This window comes from Phaethon aethereus (assembly GCF_964289735.1).
Source record: "Phaethon aethereus genome assembly, chromosome: 1".
Taxonomy (NCBI): Eukaryota; Metazoa; Chordata; class Aves; order Phaethontiformes; family Phaethontidae; genus Phaethon; species Phaethon aethereus.
Window position 1 is genome coordinate 100,686,634 of NC_138575.1, and position 19,845 is coordinate 100,706,478.

The following is a 19,845-nucleotide window of genomic DNA, read 5'->3' on the forward strand; positions in this document are numbered from 1 at the left end:
TGATGTGTCACCAGATTGACTGAGTGTGTACAGAAACCAGGCAGCTGTCTCCTGGTTTCAAAGTACATGGAATTATCAGAGAAAGTTTTGGATAGCCCCATCGGTGTGCTGCCCATTACTTGCATTTTCTGTGCATTAAAAGACATGCCTTTGGGTTACTCTTACACAGCATGTTAGGTACTTTTCCTTGCACTGCATATTTCTTGCTAACAAGAGTAAGCAAGCAACAGATTTTTGATTTTTTTTTTTGAGATTTGACATTGTTAGGTCTTTTGTCTGTACCATATCCTATATAGTTCAAGATAAATGTTTTGAATAAAGAGTTTGTTCCTGCCAGTTAATGGCTGACAGAGTCGATTTCCCATTAGTGTGACTCCCACAGTATAACACATCATTTGCACAGCAGAAAAAAGATATTTTAACCCATTAATCCATGCAAAGAGGACAAAGGTTTTTCCTCTCATTATATTAAGATCATTATTTGAAATTAATATTCCTCTCCTAAGAATTTTTCATTTGGTAGAAGTGTATTTTCTGAAAGACAAATAGAGAAGGAATTGTTACCATTTACTTTGCTTTTTTAATGGCTTTTTTGCGTTTAATTATACTGGGGACCTCTTTCAAGCCTCATACTGTTCAATTTTAAAAGCTAAAATACCACCATGCCTGCTATACAATATGCAGGCCTTCGTTATGCTTTTATGGTCAGATGTCCTCCTGTATTATATGTGAAATAATAACTCATCTCCTTAAATAACTTCATGCTCTTACCCACCTGTCTGTCTCCTAGAAAGAGAAAATAAACAAAGCTTTAGAAAATATTATTAAATAATAAAATCCACATGATGGTAAAATATTATCAGGCCAATGACCTTTGTCTGGAAGCTTCACTGTGACCACATTAATTTTTGTCTTCATTTCTCTCCAGCGTGTCAGAGTTGCATATAAAATCTTGGTTATGCTACAGAATACCCTAGGGTAGAAAGAATGGTTTCAAAAACTGACCTGAATCTGCATGGATGAGTTTTGGAAGATATTAAAGACTTTTCAGGGATGTGGGGCTGTTTCTTTAGAGCGTGCAGCTGCCCCGTGGATGCAACGTGTTCAGCCCCCGGCTAAGTTGTGCTTGGCGAGAGGAGAGGGAGGTTCATGTTGTCAGTGATCCCACCACAGAGGGAGGCAGGACCACCTGGAAAGAGGGCTAACCCCCAGCAGTGGACGGTGGCTGCGTTACAGCTCTGCCTTTCTTTCCATTGCCTCGTCTTACTTTTATTCTGCACTTTCCCTTCCATCTCTGTAGACTCATAGAAGAGTTTGGGTTGGAAGGGACTTTTCAAGGCCATCTTTTTTAGTCCAAACCCCCTGCAATGAGCAGGGACATCTTCAACTACATCAGGTCGCTCAGAGCCCTGTCCGACCTATCCCCACCTCAACATTTTCCTTGGCTTATGCCAGGAAAATACTGAAGCTCTACAGATTAAATGCATTGTAAATACCCTCCTGAGGGAGAGTTTTTCTGCTGTTGCCTCTATGTGCGCTATTCCGTCTCTCCCTTATACCGTAGTATCTGAGGAACATGCTGACCGTGCCCATACGGTAGAGCACTGCTCCACAGTCCTTGCACCGCCATTGTGCAGACCAGGGCAACTCTGGACAGAAACTGCGACTCCCTCCACAGCAAGTGCCCAGTTCCCTTCCGGCGGGGACCTGGGGGCAAACGCGTGGCAGGATACACCTACTTCATTGCACAAGTTCAACAGTTGTATGAAGGATTATATTCAACGGTGATGGATCAGACACTGTATACTGAAAACGCAGGATGCTTTGCTTTGTGTCTTGGGACTTTGAGCTGCTAAAAATTGTGTCCGTTTATGCTGAAATGACTGTATTTCTGTTGTCGGCAGTGAAATCACAGTTATATTGTAGACAGAGCTGGTTTTGCTTGTTTTCTAAATGTAAAATTATCCTTGGGATTTGGAAGATTTGGGCACATTTCTGAAATGCCTGTTTTTACGGATCATTATGTATTCATTTTAAATGCCTGACACCTGTAATATATTTGCAGGTAAACCAGTTATGATTGTTACTGAATATATGGAAAATGGTTCCTTGGACAGCTTCCTGCGGGTAAGTGCAACAGAGAACTACGTGGTGCAGGACTGGCCCTCGTTCTGAATTTGTTATGGATTTGCTGCTGCTGTACTCTGATTCATCATCATCCCTTTTTGTTTGATATTTTGTTATTTCCATTTTGGTTTGCATGCACTGTGATGTGCTCAGAAAGCCAGGTAGGGAACTGCTAGTCCATTCTGACTGCTTGCAGTAAAGTGAAAATGTTCTTCCAAAATGAAGACGTATGTCACGTCAATAAAAAAACAAACCAAACCAAAACAACATCCTGGCACACAGAGATGGAAATTGTTTTTCTGTGGGCTGAATTACTACTGTAATGCAGTCATGCTTATCAGTTGGTAACCTGTGTATCTTACCAAGCGATTTCCAAAGTGAACGGATTTGTGGAAATTTTATCAGTAAACCAGCAGTATTGAGCCAAGAGCTGTTTCTCTAAATGAAAAGTTTAGGGAATAACTCCATACCTGAGGGTATTTGAAATGTTTTGCTAGCAAACTTTATTGGCCTGTTTTCTTTCCCCAACTTTAGACATACTAATACTGTTGTTGATTTATCTTTGTTTTCTGTCAAAGTTGGTACCGAGCCTAAAAAAATTTGAACGCTCCCCGTGTCACCAAGATTTACTTGTGGCAAAACAAGAAGTGTAGCAGAAATGAAATCCCATCTGAGGGGAAACACTAGTTTAATTTTAATTTGTTAGGACAAACTCAGCTGTGGCTGGGAGACTGCTTTGGTTCTGCCATGGTTGAATGACATTATCCCCCAAATTCATAACACTGAAATAGACGTTTAACCCCAAAAGGGGATATATTGTCAACCTTAGTTTCAGTATGTACTATATATGTTATGATGTCCACTGGACCATGTAAAATACATATAAATAATGTGTCAGTAGATCGGAATAAAATATATCTGTACTGAACTGTATATATTTTGTTTAGGCTAAAAATCCTTGAAGAAAGCTCTAAGGAAAGGAGAATAATTTCTGACTGTACAAAACAGTTGTTCAGCTTGGTCGTTCACTTGAATGTGGGGTTTTTTGGGGGGGGTTTGGATTATTTTTTTTTTAACTACTGTTGTGTGGAATCATAGGTAAGAACCTTGTGACTCATTAATATCACAGGCAGCCTGGGCCATATAAGCCCTTTTATAGATGCCTTTTAAAACTATTTAGCTTTCTTTCCCCATTGCCATTGAAAGGCTATCTCAGCATCTCATTCCTTTCGTGGTTAGAAACCTTCTGATTTCTAGCTAAATCTTTTCCAGGGTCTGTATAGATCCTCTTGTGTTGGCTGTAGTTAAATAAGATTTCATAACAGGGGACTGCTAAGAGTCTTTTATAATAATGAATTTTTTCATGAAAGGGAATTTTGAGAGCTATTTAAGCATCTGTTGTGCCATATATCTGTCTAATGTTTACAGTGCTAATATCACCCCTAAGTATATTAATCAAAAATGTAATGAATGCAATCAGTCTTGCAGACTGTTTCGTGTGAGCTCACCCCACATGGCAGAGCCAGCTCCCATGTATTTAATAAAATTCTGGAAGAAGCAGCAGGAAGAGCTGGAGAGCTGCCCATGATGATACATTTACAGCACTGGGGGATTCATTTGAGAGCTGCACTAGGACGTACTGTTGTCCTGTTGTCTATGTATCTATACATCAGTATCAAAGCTAGATGTTAACAAACAGCATTAGTAAGAGCTAGGAGATTTAAAGCATGTGTCCAGAAGTAGACAATTAGAAATATATGCAACTATTGGTTTCTAGGCTAAGTCATGGTGTGTTTAAGTGATTTTTGTGTTCCTGAAGTTGAGGAAAATTTTGAGGAATGCGTGTAAATTTTGGAATTTGAAAGCCACTGAATCAGCTCAGCATTTGCTTTTGTAGAAAAGATGCTTGTGTAATAGAAAACTTTCATTAGTCCATTGGGTAAGTCTGAGATTGTCACTAACAATTCCTATGGCTTTTCAGGGAAGTTGGACATCTGTTTCCCTAATGTTCTGACACTTCAGTCTCATGACCACACACAACTTAGATATATGTCCTGCTTTCACACAGGTCCCATCTAGGAAATTAAAATTCTGATGACAGCAAGAATGGGAAAAATTAATTTCTCTCTGAATTGAAAATCTGTCCCCTTCCCTCAGCTGACTGGGAGGTTATCCTCTGCAGATCAAAGTAGTTCCATGTGTGGCATTTAAATCACGACCCCTGATGCATGAGCTCTACACTTCAGGAGCTTCCAGGTCTTTACAAAAAATTCTGTGCAAGGAGGAACATGAAACAATCTCTGAAATGATATTTCAAATGTTTTCCAGAAACATGATGCCCAGTTCACAGTCATCCAGCTAGTAGGCATGCTTCGAGGGATCGCATCTGGCATGAAATATTTGTCAGATATGGGTTATGTCCATCGAGATCTGGCTGCTCGTAATATCCTCATCAATAGTAACTTGGTATGCAAAGTCTCAGATTTTGGTCTCTCCCGTGTACTGGAAGATGACCCAGAAGCTGCTTACACCACAAGGGTGAGTTTCTGTGTTTGTTTATCCTTTTAAAATTCTTGTGACAAAGACTGAAATCTGAGAGAGTCCCTGAGGCTCATGCTCTCTGTTGCAGAGGCTATCTAGTCTTGCATGCCCAGAGATGTTCAGTAAACCATAAACTCATCACAGCTATTTTTTAATTCATGTCTCAGAGAAGACAGAAGGCAAAAAACATGGTTTCTGTTGGTAGATTATTTTTCTTAAAGTATGCAAAATTTGTGGCTCAGTTTCTTTCTGCTGGGTGCGAATACCACAGTTAAGGCCTGGGCTGGTTTGGCACACAATAATGTTAAGACTTCATGTATGCTTTGAGCAGGTTTTGTTGCACTGCTGATTTAGCTCCCACCCAGTAAAAAATATTCTACCCAGCAATAAATTACTTTTTTTTTTTTTTTAACCTTTTTGTGTCTTCTACTATGATGGGAAATATGTTTGATTGGAGCATACTGATATCACTGTTCTGCAAGGGTGTATCAGTTATACCTGCTATTGTACCCCTAACTGATTAAAACCTTGAGTAAAACAAACAAAAAAAAGAAATCTTGCTTAACAATGTAGTAAACCTCCTGTGCTTTCTTCGTATGTCATATATGCAAAGTGGTGCCTGTCTTTCGGAGATGCCATGATATCAAGGAGGAGACTTACCTCTGGCTGTTTGATCCTGAGATAGAGAAGCTTTTATCAGATAGGGGACTGCCCACAGTGAAGGCTCCTGCTTGTTTTTTTCTGGATTTCATCCTGCCTGAAAAGCTACCGGGAAGCTATGCTGTTGGCTTAGAGCCTTAGAAAAGCCACAGTGTCTTCTAAGTACAGCTGTGCTGCACCTCTTCTTCTCACTTGAATAATGCTTCTGTTTTATTGTGGAAACCTTGAAGGCATACATTTAGCTTTGTGTATGTAGATATTACACTGGTATATAGTTTTTATTAACTTCAGAAAAAGTGGCATTAATCTCCAGTATCTTCATCAAGTGTAATTTGCAGTGATGCCTAGTTGTCACTTCCTCTTCACTGTACAAACCAGATTAGAGTAGAACATATCAGCAAAATCTTAATGTGGGTATTCTAGGGCTTCCTTCATTCCTGATCACTGACAGGAGCAATCAATTATTGTGGTAGTTTGCATGCTACCTTCCTCATGATTGAAATAATATGTGACAAATGAGTAAAGAAATCCTAGCTCTTTTCTTATACATTATATATACATTATATACACATATATTTATAGATACATATTTATCAATCATACCTTCATAATTTACCAGGCATAAAGACTCTATTCTTTACTTGACCTTTTAGTGCTTGCTTTGACCTCTGATAAGCTTTGGCATGTTGTTAGAAATATGCAATATATACCACTTTAGAAAACTGTCTGCAGAGTTCTCTCATGGTTAATATAAAGAGACATTAGTAGGAGAAAGCAGTTTTCATGCTCGGTATAGGTGCAGCATTCATAAGTAAATATTAATATAATACAAGCATTCCTCAAGAGAAGATTGTCTGTAGTTCAGACAGAGGTTTATTGCCGTGTCAGATATGTTTGCCTGCCCTCTTCTTAAACACGCCGGTGAAAGTAATGGGTGTTAGTGTCTCTGAGGTAAACAGTTTTAGATATAGTATTTATCTAGTCTCATACTTAACCTTCCTCTCCCAGGATGTACGCTTGCAAGCTAAGGCAGTTACTCTGTGTCCTACCACTACTGCCCATAGGCAGGTGATCGATCTACCCTTTAAAGCAGCTACTTACATGCATGGAGATTGCTGTGCTCTTCGCACACATCCCTCTGTTCTTTTTTTTCCTAAGCAGTTTTTCTAAACTTACTCTTCTTGCTGGTCTCCTTCAGATTCTTTTCAACGTAACTGCATTTTCCTTAAGTGTGATGCCCAAAATGGGATACTAATCCTCAGCACCAAGCATAGCGTATTTATCTGATATTTCTCATACATGCCCTTTCTGTTAGTATCTCCATGGCTGAGGAGTCTCTGTGTCTTCTTCCACTGCCAACGCAGCTTTGCCACATGGTTGTCTTCTGCTTGAACACATACCTCTGCCAAGCTTCGAAGTTCAATTCTCTTATTCCAAAATTCACCTGGACATGCAAACTATAATTTAGTAATGGCATTTTGTGTATTCACATAAAGAGATGAAGAAACTTTTGAGTCCTAGTTAACTTAGATGAAAAAATTGTATAGAAAGGAAAAGGTAGCTCCCCATCAAACTGCATAGCATACAGCTTTATAAGGGCAGCACCATTCCCTGAAAACGAAGGAAACATCAGTGACTTATATCCATGGGTGAGCTGGGACAAACCAGGAGGCACAGGGTGTCAGTGCTTCTGGCCAGTGTTACATGTGAATATCCTATGGCCAAGTGCAGTATTGAATTTTTTTCCTTCTTCCTCTTCTTCTGCCATCTATTGTCTAAACCTAACTGCCTATTTACATTTAGATAGTGAAATCAGATGGAAAGAAACTATTTTGTAAAGTGTAATTGTCTGTGTTCAGTAAACTCCATCTGGCATTTATAGTGTATATGCAAACTGCTGCAGGAAGATGCTCAGCTAATTAAAAATCAAATACAAGCTAGGACAAATCTAATTTCCTTCAAAAGTAGTTGCTGAATATACCTCTGCCACATCTTGACTCTGAGAGAAGGACAAGGCTATCTGCTATTTATCTTTTTGCTCAAGTTTCCTTTGAAGTGAATCTTGTATACACGTCCAGGTGGTGTGTCCCCGGAGTATGTTTGATCCCCAGCTTCAACAAGTGGGGACCACAAGTGTGAAACAGAGCTCCAGTCCACTGGCAGAAAGCCGGACAGTTCATGTTCCTGCTGCTTAGTCATATCACAAAATACAGGACTATTTCCTAGGCTGCTCCTAGCACGTTTCACAGCAACTAGTTATATGGCAAAACTGAGACAAAGATAGCACCACTTTTTAAAATAAAGGCATCATCCCAAACAGTTTCATGACTATACAACTAAAGAATGACAACGACTCAGTAGTATCTTTGAAAAGACAAAAAAAAAAAAAAAATCCAAACATTCAAACAATGAAGATATTAGTGGGTAGAGATTTTTGCCTCCCCTTCACCTCTTCCCACTCCCAGTTCTCCATTTAGTATTGGTGGTACTTGGAATTGGAAGTTTATAGAATTAGCTGCAAAGACAGATGTTTTATCTATTTAGGTTCCTCCTCTGCCCCTATTTTCCACCTGTAAATGTCAAAGCCTGAGAATAATTCCATTGCTTTAATTCATAATTGCAATTCGGGATTGGTCTACCCCCCAGGAAGCCCAGTCAGCCCTTCAGGCTTTCAATACACACCACTGACTGGGTGAAATTTTATGTTGTTCTCTTCTCAGAAGCTGTGTCTGAAGCTTTGCATAAAGGATATGAACATGTATCCTTTTATATATCAATAATGTATGTATCCCTTTATGTATCAATACATAATCAGTGATATTCATGCTATTGTACAAGAGCTCTGAAGGACAATGCAAAGATCACAGGTGCAAATGTGAAATACAGGGAATCAAGAGTTGTAAGAAAACTTTGCTACCTGACAGGGTCATTTTTTACCTCCTGATTTATTGTCACTGACTCGATACCACAAAAGGCCTTTGGCAGCCTGTGGTCTGCCTGCTTACAGAAGCAGAAGCCAGCATGTGAATTAGGCTGACTGAGTGGTTGGTTTTTTTTGGTTTTTTTTCTACTGAGCCTTTGTGCCGGAGGGAATGTACCGTAATTATCTGCATTCTCCGTACCTATTCACTTTTAATTGAAAGGCCAAGATTGTATTAAAATTGTCATTGTCAGATTGATCCTTTTAATTCTTATTATTTTTAGATGTCTGTATGACAAGTAGGTGGCCTAATGACACAGTATGAAGTGGAAGTAAATTTAAACCATCACACATGTAAGAGGGACTGTAATTATGTCTTTCAAAGGCATAATATTTGGGTAATCAGTAGACAAACTTTGACTATTTAACTGCATAGTTAGATACATCACTGGTGTTCATGGCATTTCAATGTAAAACACTGTCCAGTTATTATATTTGCATGGATAACTTCTCATTAAATCTACATCACTTCAAAAAATACTGTGTTTTCATGGCAAGTATTCTGGTAGCCTGTGCCAGCAGGTAATGATGCCAGAGCAAGGAGGGCACAGGAAGTGCACACGGGTCCTTTCTGTTATGCACATGTTATTGCAACTGGCACTTGGCAGAATTTTGTCATGGTTTGTTCATTCCCTGTATATACAAAAACATGGTAATACAGTCTGAATGTGTTGAAGGGTGTGGTTAAAAAAAGAAAAAAAAGCCACAAATTCTCTTGCCTGATAAGCATGAAGGAGAGAAGCAGCGCACTGTTATCATTTACCACTCAAGAAGGAGATACTGTCAAGATAAAGTATTCATTAGTAAGGGATGAACAAGTAGCATCAGGTAATTTTCAAGTGCTTAAGAGGGTAAGTCAGGCCCATCTCACTCACATGAAACCATCTTGCTCTGTATCAGTAAGATATCTCCTGAACTAGCCTAAGTCCTCATGTAATGAATTAATGTCAGGCTTTTACTTTCAGGTTTTCTTGCAAAGTTCTTTTAATAATTCTCTTAGAATCCATTTTTCTTGATTCTCCTCTGCCCAGGCCTGTGGCTTAGGTGCCTGTGGCAGTCACCCTGGAACAGATTATAAATCAGAATACTGGAATGGGTCATGAAGGCCTGGAAACAGCTGCCTTGTGCCGGAGTGCCAGATGCGCTAGAAATAAATTGAGGACTTCATTGACTTTAGATGAATTACACTGTACGGCCAGATACTGTAGGAATCACAGCTCCATCTAGAGCAGATAAAACCTTCAGTTACTGCTGGCTCACTAATTTCAAACACCAAGAGTGGTTCTCTGATCTAGACTGCCTAGGATTTTGACCTGCAATAACAAACTTCTACAATTTCTAATACTAACGCTTTCTTTCTACCCAAATTCAGGCAGCTTATTTGGCTTCATGATGAGCGTGCCCTTAAAGGGACACCATGACAAAAATATATAAAACTTGTATTTATCTTTGGAAAATAATCACTAAATATATTACCAATAGCTAGTGATGCATGCACATGTAGATTTCTCTTTATAAGCCTGTATCAAATAGATTTGGGCAAACCTTTTTCCTAGGCATACCTGTAATGATTTTTCATTTAGGAAGTTTGTCTTACATGTTCAGTCCTGACAGTACTAATTTTGAAGGGTAGGAGCCCAGTAATACCAGCCAATAACATTAGAGGTTCAGATTTTCCAGTGGAGGATAAGCAACAGAGATAGCAGATAAAGAAGATTAAATTGCATGACAGCCTAATGGACAAACAGTACATAATTAAAAAAAAAAAACCCACAACAAAAAAAAACCCACAACACAAAACCAAAAAAAATGGATAGGATTACTTAGCACTTTCATCATAGCAGTTTACAGAGGAGGTATGATTATACTCATTTTAAATATCGGGAGACTGGGGAAAGGGGCTAAAAAGACAAGAGATGAGTAAATAAACAAGAATGGGAGCTTAGCTTTCCGAGCTCCAACTCTATGATCCAGGAGAAATTTATCCAGGTTTAATTTATTCGAAGGTAAATTTGTAAGATATATTTGATCCTGGCAAAGGATATTGCAAAGAATATCCTGATTTCTGGCAAAGCAGAAAATTCAAGACGTGATATGTATTCAAATGAGATGTGTATTTCTCAAAAACGGTGGAAGTGAAAAGGGGTTTTCTAATGCTGAATGATCATAGGGTTTTAATTTTTAAATAGACTATTTGAATTACAGCAAGCTTGATAACTTTCAAAGGTAATAGCAATAGAAAACTATGCATTTAGTTTGATACAACTTTTCAGATTTTCTGCATATATTGATATTTGGACATCTGCTAAAATGTGAATGTTGCATAATCCTTTGGGGGGGAATTGTGTTTGTGTTAAAATGCTTATTTGTCTAAAAAATATATACCAGAACTTTTTTGTTCTGTTCTTGCTTTTAAATTATTCAAAAAATGAACCAACAAAGTCCCCTTTTAAATACAAAGATAAGACTGACATTTTATGACAAATTGGGCAGCAGAATAGCAAAATTGTAGTTTTACACTCTATTCAGTGGCAGTTGATTTCTTTTTTAGCTATGTTTCAATACTCCTTATTTTACTCTCATTTATGGTAACGCTACATGTACTGTAGGCTTGTACAGAATTACAGCTGAGACTAGGAAAGAAAATTTATTTCGTTGTGATGGAATGTAGGGTTGATGTACCTTCATTTTGCACTAAAACAAACAAAGCCAGATGAACTTTGTTTCATTGAGTTTATAATGTCCCTTACCCTGCAAAAAAGTAGTCCCAAAACGTTAGGAGACTAATTAACGTGTTTCTCCAATTGTATAAATGACTTTTTCTGTAAGATTATAAAGGAAGAGACCTTCTATCAAATATGACATTCCCTGCCCTTGCCTAAAATGCTCATGTTCTAGCCACAAGCACATTTTTCCATGTGACATCTGGCAATTATTTCTCTAGGGTTTGGCAAGAAGGGCTCCATTTTCATACCTTCACATGGAATGAAAAAAAGTGAGCCTGAAAGCCACCCACAGAAATTCAAACATTTTAGAGGCTAAGATTCTGAAAACTCCAGAACGATACTTCTGTGTTTCACGGAACCAGCCATTACGCTGATGTGAGAAGAACAGCGCGACTACTCCTTCGAGGGCTTTCTCACGCGGCACGTCGCAGGCGCGTGTGTTCCGCCATCGCAACATCCCTCCATTCAGACTCTAGCCGAAGCCATCGCCAGAGAGTGGGGCCCAGCCGGGAGCCCGCAGAGACCGCCTGGCTCTGCCGTCGCAGCTTCCTTCGAATTGGGCAGCACGGTCGCTTTCCCGGCAGCACTGGCACCTCCGGCACGCAGGGTGGGGATCAGCAGAAGCCAGAGGAGGCCTGGGGCTTCTCTGAGGTGGCAGTGCTACCGTTGGAAGCAGCAAGGAGCAATGGTTCCTTCTTTTACCCTTTCAAATTCCACCTGCCAGGAATTGGAAACATTTTGTCTCGAATCAAATGCCGGTGTTGGTCCGGGTTGGCCCCTGCCGGACACGCTGGCCTGGGGGAGCGCTGGCAGGGGGATGGAGCTCAGAAGCCCCCACCGGCTGTGGGGCGTGGTGGTGGCCCCTTATGCTTGGGCTCCAGCAGCCCCACGAGCTGCACGTTCCTTTCCAGGTGTGGTCCACGGGGTTGGGTTTCATCTGGAAAAGTCCTTTGCAGTTTACACCTCGGGTGGCGTGGAGACAGTTTTGTCCTGGCAGTTGAGATGGGCAGGTCTGCGCTGGGAGGGCTGGCGTCCTCGGCCTGCAGCCCGGGCTTCCCCCCACCCCTGCCTCTGCGCCGGCAGCCCTCGGACACCTTGGCCTTGCAGCTGTGCTGTAAGCCCACTCAGTTTTGTGGGCAGCTTCTGAGCCTGTGGGATGTGCGGGAGATGTTTGGTTTGGAAGCTCTTTCTGTTGATGGTGGTGGGTTTTTCCTTGTGTAAATTTAGGGTATGGCTTTCCCCCAACGTTGGCGTCCTTTATTGGAAAACAAAATTCACTCCGTGAGTAAGCATAGAAAAATAATTAAATTGATTTCTTTGTCATCCCCACATCTAAAAATGTAAGTGGATTTGTTGTGAGAACACTAGGAACCAGGAGAGCCTCCCTTGTTTCTTGGCTGGGCCTTGGACTCACTGAGGGACCCTGGACCTTTGTAAAGTGGGTATACTGTTGCTTCTCAATAGCATATGAGGAAAACAGTATCATTTTTATGTCCTTGGTACTGTTATGGAGCAGACTTGGGAACTATTAATAAACTTAAAATTAATAGAAAATACAATGTACTTTTTGTGACTAAAGGACATACATTACGGTTTTCCAGGTTTGAAAGAGAGAGACATCAGGCTCTCTAGTCTGGCTTCTGCAATGAAACAGTGTTTTCAAGTACTGCTATTTATTTTCTATGTCCTATTTGATGGTCCACAAGTAATGTTGAAATTCAGTGTTTACCTAATTTTAACGGTTATGCATGAAATGAAGGTTTGCCTTTTGGTTAAGTTAGGGAGTCTGATAAATAGGATGGTATCCATAAAAGCTGCATGCTCTGACCTTTGCCAAGCATCTAAGACATATCTAGTGACATTTTGGAGGTCTAAATTGTAGCCTGAGTCAGGCCTGCCTGTGTTGCTTATGTTTAATCTAATTTGTGCAGTATTAGCCATTAAATTGCAGATACTTAGGTTCCAGTGTATTTAAGCTGTATTTAGGTTTCTAATTAACACTAATGTTCACATTTCTATTGTTAACCAAACTAGCTAATCTAAAGCTGGTGGGCGTATGGCTACCCTCAGTGCAGGCGCACTTTGTGGAAGAGTAGGCAAAGCATTAATATTTTTACATTTTATTTCATGCTGGTTATTCAGTGGAAATAAGAGCACTCCCCTCCCACACAGGTTATTGTGAGCATAGATGGAGTAGTATACTGTAGTATAATGGAGGTTGCAGAATTACCTCAAATAGCTAGTCTGGTATGAAATCTTCAGAATATATCCCTGTACATGTTGTGCATCCCTGGAACTGGAAGCAACTTTGAACTCTCACAGTTTTCTGTATTCAAATATATTCACTCCAGAATTACCTTAAATAACAAGTTTTGCACTGCTATCTTTTAGAACTTTGTTTTCGCACATGTGACTCACAAATCAGAGTCTTAGAAACCTCTGCCAAGGCTGGCACTGTTGGCAGTTTCTCTCTTCTAATTCTCATCTTGCAGAAAGTCAGCCTGAGGCTGCTTTTGTGCGTTTTACTAATTTGACCTACGGTAGCAAGTGCTGGCCGTAGTCAGAGAGAGATGTTCCCCTAACTGCAATATTAATTGTAATGGCAGCTTTCATTCTTTTCAAGTTTACATCTTTAATGATGGCCTGCTTCTTTTGTGGCTGTAAAAAATGTTTAAGACTGCTTCCCCAGATGACATTTTTGCACTCTGCGCTCTGCACAGTGCATACAGTAGGTATACTATACCATATCTGCTGTATTCAGTAGATTTTGCACTGTAATGTATTTTACTCTGTAGAGTGTAGAAGATGCTTCCATGACAAATTGCAACAGCATTTTCCAGCTTACACTGTTTTTTACCCCAGTATAATGATAACTGAGAATCTGAGTTAATCAATCATGCAAAATTATATTCTTTGTATTACAGTCAAATGGACTGTTTTATTTCATTTTGCTCCTAGGGGGGCAAGATTCCTATCCGATGGACATCACCAGAAGCCATTGCATATCGGAAGTTCACATCAGCCAGTGATGCATGGAGCTATGGGATTGTTCTCTGGGAGGTGATGTCTTATGGAGAGAGACCATACTGGGAGATGTCCAACCAGGATGTGAGTATATTCTTATCTGAGTTATGTTCTCAAGTAAAAGATCAAGCTGTGAAAGGAAGCGAAGCATAATGAAACCAGGTGGCTTTGGGTTTTTGACATTGACATTGCATAAGATGTAGAAATTAAAATCTCCAAATCTCCATGGTCAAGTAAAAGTTCTAATGAACTTAACAAAAAGCCAACATCTTTATAGCAGGCTATTTTGGACCTCTGAAGGAACATATTAGAGAATTTTATCATGCTGGTGGTTTTCTGTAGGGTGATTCAAACAATTCCACTGCAGTGAGATCATTGCCTTTTACATTCTTCAATTTATTGTTAGAAAACCCTCCTGAATTTTTGTTGATCCCCTTTAGTTCCACTTGTATAATATTCTGTAGAAGTTTTCTGGAAATGTCAAATACACAGAACAAATTGTGCATGGAGCTTGTGAAAAAGAGAAGCAAAGCATTTCTACTAGGAGTTTAATGAAACCAAAATACTTCTGGAAGTAATCAACGGATAAAATAGAGAAGCAGAGTGATATGATTAGAAGACTTCCAATACAGGCTTCTTTGTAACATTAGTAAACTATCCAAGCGTGCAATCTAAATGATTAATGGATCTCTCCCAGTATTTTTGTAAGAAGCATAACATTTCCCCAAATAAGAATTTTATTGTATCTATTTTAGGGGGGGGGGTTTCTGATGTCTTATTAATCCTAGATTTATTCCACAGGCGTTACTTATATACCAAATCTTCTGAAGTACAGACACTAACACAAGTAGATTTTCCAAGGGGTTGGTATATATCGTTACTAGTACCTAATTTTAAAAAGTCAGTAACATAGTTGTAGTCAGACATGCTCTGTACTAATTCATGTTAAACAAGGAAAAAGAGAAGAAAACTTCCTTTCAGACGAGTACCTCTGGAACTCAAGTCTCTGCAGCAAACTATGTATTTCTTTTAATTAGTCGTGAATGTTTTTTCTATTGTTTGTCACGTTACATAGGCTGATATACTAGTGGAATACCTTTAATAATATCACATTAAAATCAAAACCAGAGGGATTAACCTTTTTATGTGCCTCTGCTTCATGGCTGCTTAAACCGCGGACTGTTTTCCTATCCCTGTTCTGACTCAGAATAGTTTTTCGTGCTTTTGAATTAAGTGATCCAGATAAAAAGGGAAGATTAACAGAATATGGCTTTAGCGTTTTCAATCTAGAATACATGGGTTTTTTTATTCATGGTGCAATAGATACTGTAGGACTGATCAAGAGGTGTTATGCTCTAGTGACAATGTTTTATTAAAAAGCTTCATAACAGTGTAAATTCTGGGCTGATTTTTCTTTTTCAGTCTAGACAAATGACAGATAATCCAGACAAATTTTGTCAATCTAGACAAATTATAAAAGAATTGGGCCTCCACTGCCTAGTAGGAAGCGTACTGTTATCCTTGTGGTAAGTTTTAAAAATATTTTCTGTCCCTGTGAGATCATCCACAAGGCCTTCTGGCTGTCAGTTCAGGACGTCCTGTGAGAGAGTAGGTTGGTTTTCTGCCCAGTGCTGTGTCCACTGGAGAGTGTGGAAAGTGTGTGTTGCTAAGGGTGATCAGATGAGAGATATTCAAAATCTTTTGAAGTTTGGCACAGTTCAGCAAGCATCTTACTAACTGTAGCTTTTGTTTATGGATTTAGTTCAATTGAGTGTGAGTTTTGGAGATCCTTTCTACACTCTCACCTTCCTCAAAGTCATATATCTTAACTCCCCTTTCTGTATGCCTAATTTACTGTCTGGTTTCCTTTGCAGATAAACCAGAGGCATTGCACAACAAGACAATCAGTGAATAAACACATTTGTTTAAACACAGAATGTCCATGTTAATGTGGTTCACAGAACTGATAAAAACAGGTTGATTTAAGTGCCTTTAAGTTTTCAAAAACTTTTATCCTTGTGCAGGTGATTAAGGCTGTTGATGAAGGGTACCGCTTGCCACCTCCTATGGACTGCCCAGCTGCCTTGTATCAGCTGATGCTGGACTGTTGGCAGAAAGACAGAAACAACAGACCCAAGTTTGAGCAGATTGTCAGCATCCTGGATAAGCTGATCCGTAATCCCAGCAGTCTGAAAATAATCACCAATGCGGCGGCAAGGTGACATATTAGATCTTACATTGCACATAAATAAATGTCTTTGATTTCTTCATCTTCCATCAATAGAAATTGTTTACTTTGTGCACCTGCTTCTTCAACTTTTAACCATAGCTGTTTGTGATCTTGAAGGCTAGAGAAAGCTTCCTGACTATCCCTTTGGTAGAAGGAATTATTATTATCATTGTTATTACAGTTATTTTTATTAATGATTTGCTATTATTTATTCAAATTGTGAAAAGCTATTATGCTAGGGTTATGAAACTCATTGTAAGATTGAGCAGAAATTTGGAAGAAAAACACAGATGACAGATTTGGCCATTATGTGATCTTCCTTTGCTTTCTGACCTTATGTGGTGTTTTAAGTGCTTAGTGTTTCATAGGTTACAGCTAGCCATGTTTATAAGTACCTTTCTGAACTGTATCTAAACAAACATCCTACACTCTTATGCTCTGGTCTCACAAGTCACCTTAACTTTAATCATATGAATAATCATTTTGCTTTCCGTAGGACTCACAAACTTAAAAACACATTTATGATTCCCTGTTAGATCAATGCCTTAACTAGGAACTCATTTCCAACCTGTGCGATATTCCTAATTGCATTAAAAACATTCATTTATAACCTGGTTATTCAACACACTGTGGAACATCACTATGATTGGGATAAGAATTATATCATTGAGCGAGAGTAACTGAAGACTCTGTCGACACCTAAGGACATAATGTGGTGAAATAAGAACTTTGGTTAAGAAGGGTTTAAGTGAATTGGTTTATATAATGCACAAAATGCCATACTCTTACTGAAGTGATCTGAAAAGATGTAAAATTACTTTTAGCATGAATGCTAGTGCAAAATCCTCTGTCCACAAAGCGGGCAGAGTCAGGGAGAAATGCACTCTGCTGCTTTGGACCCAGGTCTTGGAGAGTGTGTCAGTGGGCAAGAGACCAGAGTCTGACATGAGGCAAGCTTCAAAAAGGAGCACAACAAAGCAGTCCTGTCAGACCTTTGCTGCTAAGACGGCACACTTCTCGCCACGGCAATCGAACAGGAAGGTACAGAAGGCAAATGGAGCAAAGGCAGTGGGAAGAATCACATTGATACTGCAGCCTGCTGTGCAGGTGACGTGGATCTTGCCTCCTTTCTCCTGGCCTCTGGCATCATGTCGCATCCTGAGCTTGAGGCTGGCTATTCTAACTACCTCCTGCTGCCACTCCAGAGACCTGAAAAAAGAAAGCAGAGATGGGAGGAGGAAGGCAGCCATACATCTAAAAATATATAATGAGAGGAGACTGCTTGCACAGTATTATGTTTCAATAATTTAATTGGTGTGCATTTAACACATAGTAAACTAACATGCTTACCAAAGCAATTATTTCTGTTACCTGACAGGTAACAAAACAAAAAAAAATTTATTTTGGTTTTTAAACACCTGAACCGTTTAAATATTTTCGCAGTCAAGTCAGTCAAGCACATTTCTTCTAAACACCTTGCACCCCTGTTTGGCAACTGATTGGTGAAAATAATTATTTTGTAGGAATATACTGCAGCAATTTGCTGAACAGTGGAGTTGGGAATCATGACTATGATGTTTTGATTTGGGAATTTGACTGCAGAAACAGTGCTCCATGTTTTGTATTTCAGACAGAAGCAAAGTGTTCCATATACTGTCCTTTCAGTTAGGGAGCTGAACCACAGCAGAGATGAAAACAATGTTGAGCCATCATTTCCAGTCACCTGTTCATAGCCAGAAAAAGCTGATATCCTCTAATGGAGACCAAATTCAGTCTGAGTACTGTTTGCCCCTGCTGGGTTCTGCGCAGGAGCGCCACAGTGCAGTATTGCTCTCTCCGATCTCTCTCTTGCTGTCTTAACTCCTATTTCATTATATGCTTTATGGGCACAGGCAGCAGAGGCTGCACATCCATACCACAATGCCGTGCTCTCTGCTCGTGGCACAGCGTGGGGGAGGAAGGAGGCTGCTAGCATGGTAGGGGACTTCTCGCAGCTGCTTTAGGTGAGCTCTCAGTAAAATGCTCCTCATGGCAGGCTGCTGCTTTGGCTTTGATATGGAGCACATTTATGAGGAGGGGAATGTCAAAGGTGATTTTTATTCCCTCCTTCCCAATTACCTTTCTGCTGCTACGTCCTTCCTTGCATTCCCAAGTAGTGCAGTGTCTCTCCTCTCTGCAGCTCCTGACTCTCTGGTGACAGACAGGGGGCTGTAGGGTCGGGGTGGTGGGCATACCAGCATGGGTGAGCCCAAGCAGTTCCCCTCTGGGAAGGCATTTGTTGCAGTTCAGGGAATGTGTGATCCATGATCTCTCCATCTCACTCTATCCCCATCGGTGTCTGCAGACCAACCCAGAGTATCCTTAAACTTGAGTATGACCAAGAATTAGGTATGACATGATGAGGGCTTCTTGGCAGTCCTATGCAGATTTGGAAATCCATGATCACCCCCATGTAACCATTGCCAAAACTGTCTAATCTCAAACCTGAGAGAAAAAGCTGCAGGCAGCTCACACCCCCTCCATGTCCTGCAGTGAGGCACTTCTGGCAGGTAACGCGCACTCCTTCTGCAGTGGGAGCCGGTGGTGCTGCTGGCCAGGGACTGAGTGCTGGAGGTTCGTCATCGCTTTCTGACAGACTGACAGAGAAAAATGAGAAGCTAGGCTTAAAATGAGTTTGGGTCTTGCTATAGCCTTATGTGCAGAAATATGTAACTGATACAAAAGAGCGGTGAGTCAGGGCAGCTCCTTGAGAAGGTGACACGCAGTTGGATCCCTGCTGGAATCCTTGTACTGTCAGCAGCCAGAGAGGGACAGGCATAGCTGCAGAGGTAAAGCACTCTGCACCTCAGCCCCACAGGCTCGGGGGATTACACTGGCTGAAACGGCTGCTCTCAGTTGTTATTTGAGGCTGTAGTACGCCCACAGCACCTCTCCTCATACACATAATAAGCAATTAATCTGAATTACGGAGGTCCCAGCTCTCTTTTAGCCATGTCTGTGGTGCTACTGGAAGAATGCTAAAGCTTTATGCCCACCATATGCTCACAGGTGTTCAGAATAGTTGGGAAGAATGTTTAACCTGCCGATGTCCGTTGCAGATGCAAAGCGTGTCTCTTCTTACAGATTGTAGAGCTGATGTTTGTTTAAAATAGTCAAAGCATTGTTTTACCCTATTTAAAAGCACATTGCTGGAGGTGCATAAGATATCCCTTTCCTTTGGTTACTCTTAACTGACTTCGACTGAAGGGTGTGCTTGACTGTACATCTGATTCCAGGCCGTAGCCCAGGCACGATTTGTACTAATACCTCATAGGAATACAGGAGAGGAGTCAAAGCCTCCAATTCTGTATTTCCTTTTCAGTTTTCTGTCACATCTGGCCACACCATGGCATCTAATATTTTCTTGATACCCAAGGGGATGTTTTTATCCTTATTAATTGTCTCTTTGCAGACCATCCTGCATGCTTGTGAACAGCGACAAAAGCTGATTGCGACAGCAAACGTTTCATTATACCTTTCCTGGTATTTGTTGTGCTTCTCTAACTCATGTCAAAATT

The 19,845-nt window shown here is 40.2% G+C and overlaps 1 protein-coding gene across 1 annotated transcript in view; it reads left to right on the forward strand.

The window, feature by feature from the left end:
- The window catches only part of EPHA3 (EPH receptor A3), a gene marked incomplete at its 5' end in the record, with an annotated part of 232,300 nt that overhangs the window by 197,510 nt on the left and 14,945 nt on the right, over nucleotides 1-19,845 (forward strand). The window contains 4 exons of the mRNA XM_082011947.1: nucleotides 2,066-2,127; nucleotides 4,456-4,665; nucleotides 13,993-14,142; nucleotides 16,083-16,276. Coding sequence (XP_081868073.1) covers nucleotides 2,066-2,127; nucleotides 4,456-4,665; nucleotides 13,993-14,142; nucleotides 16,083-16,276 — 616 coding nt within the window. The remainder of the gene's footprint in view (nucleotides 1-2,065; nucleotides 2,128-4,455; nucleotides 4,666-13,992; nucleotides 14,143-16,082; nucleotides 16,277-19,845) is intronic.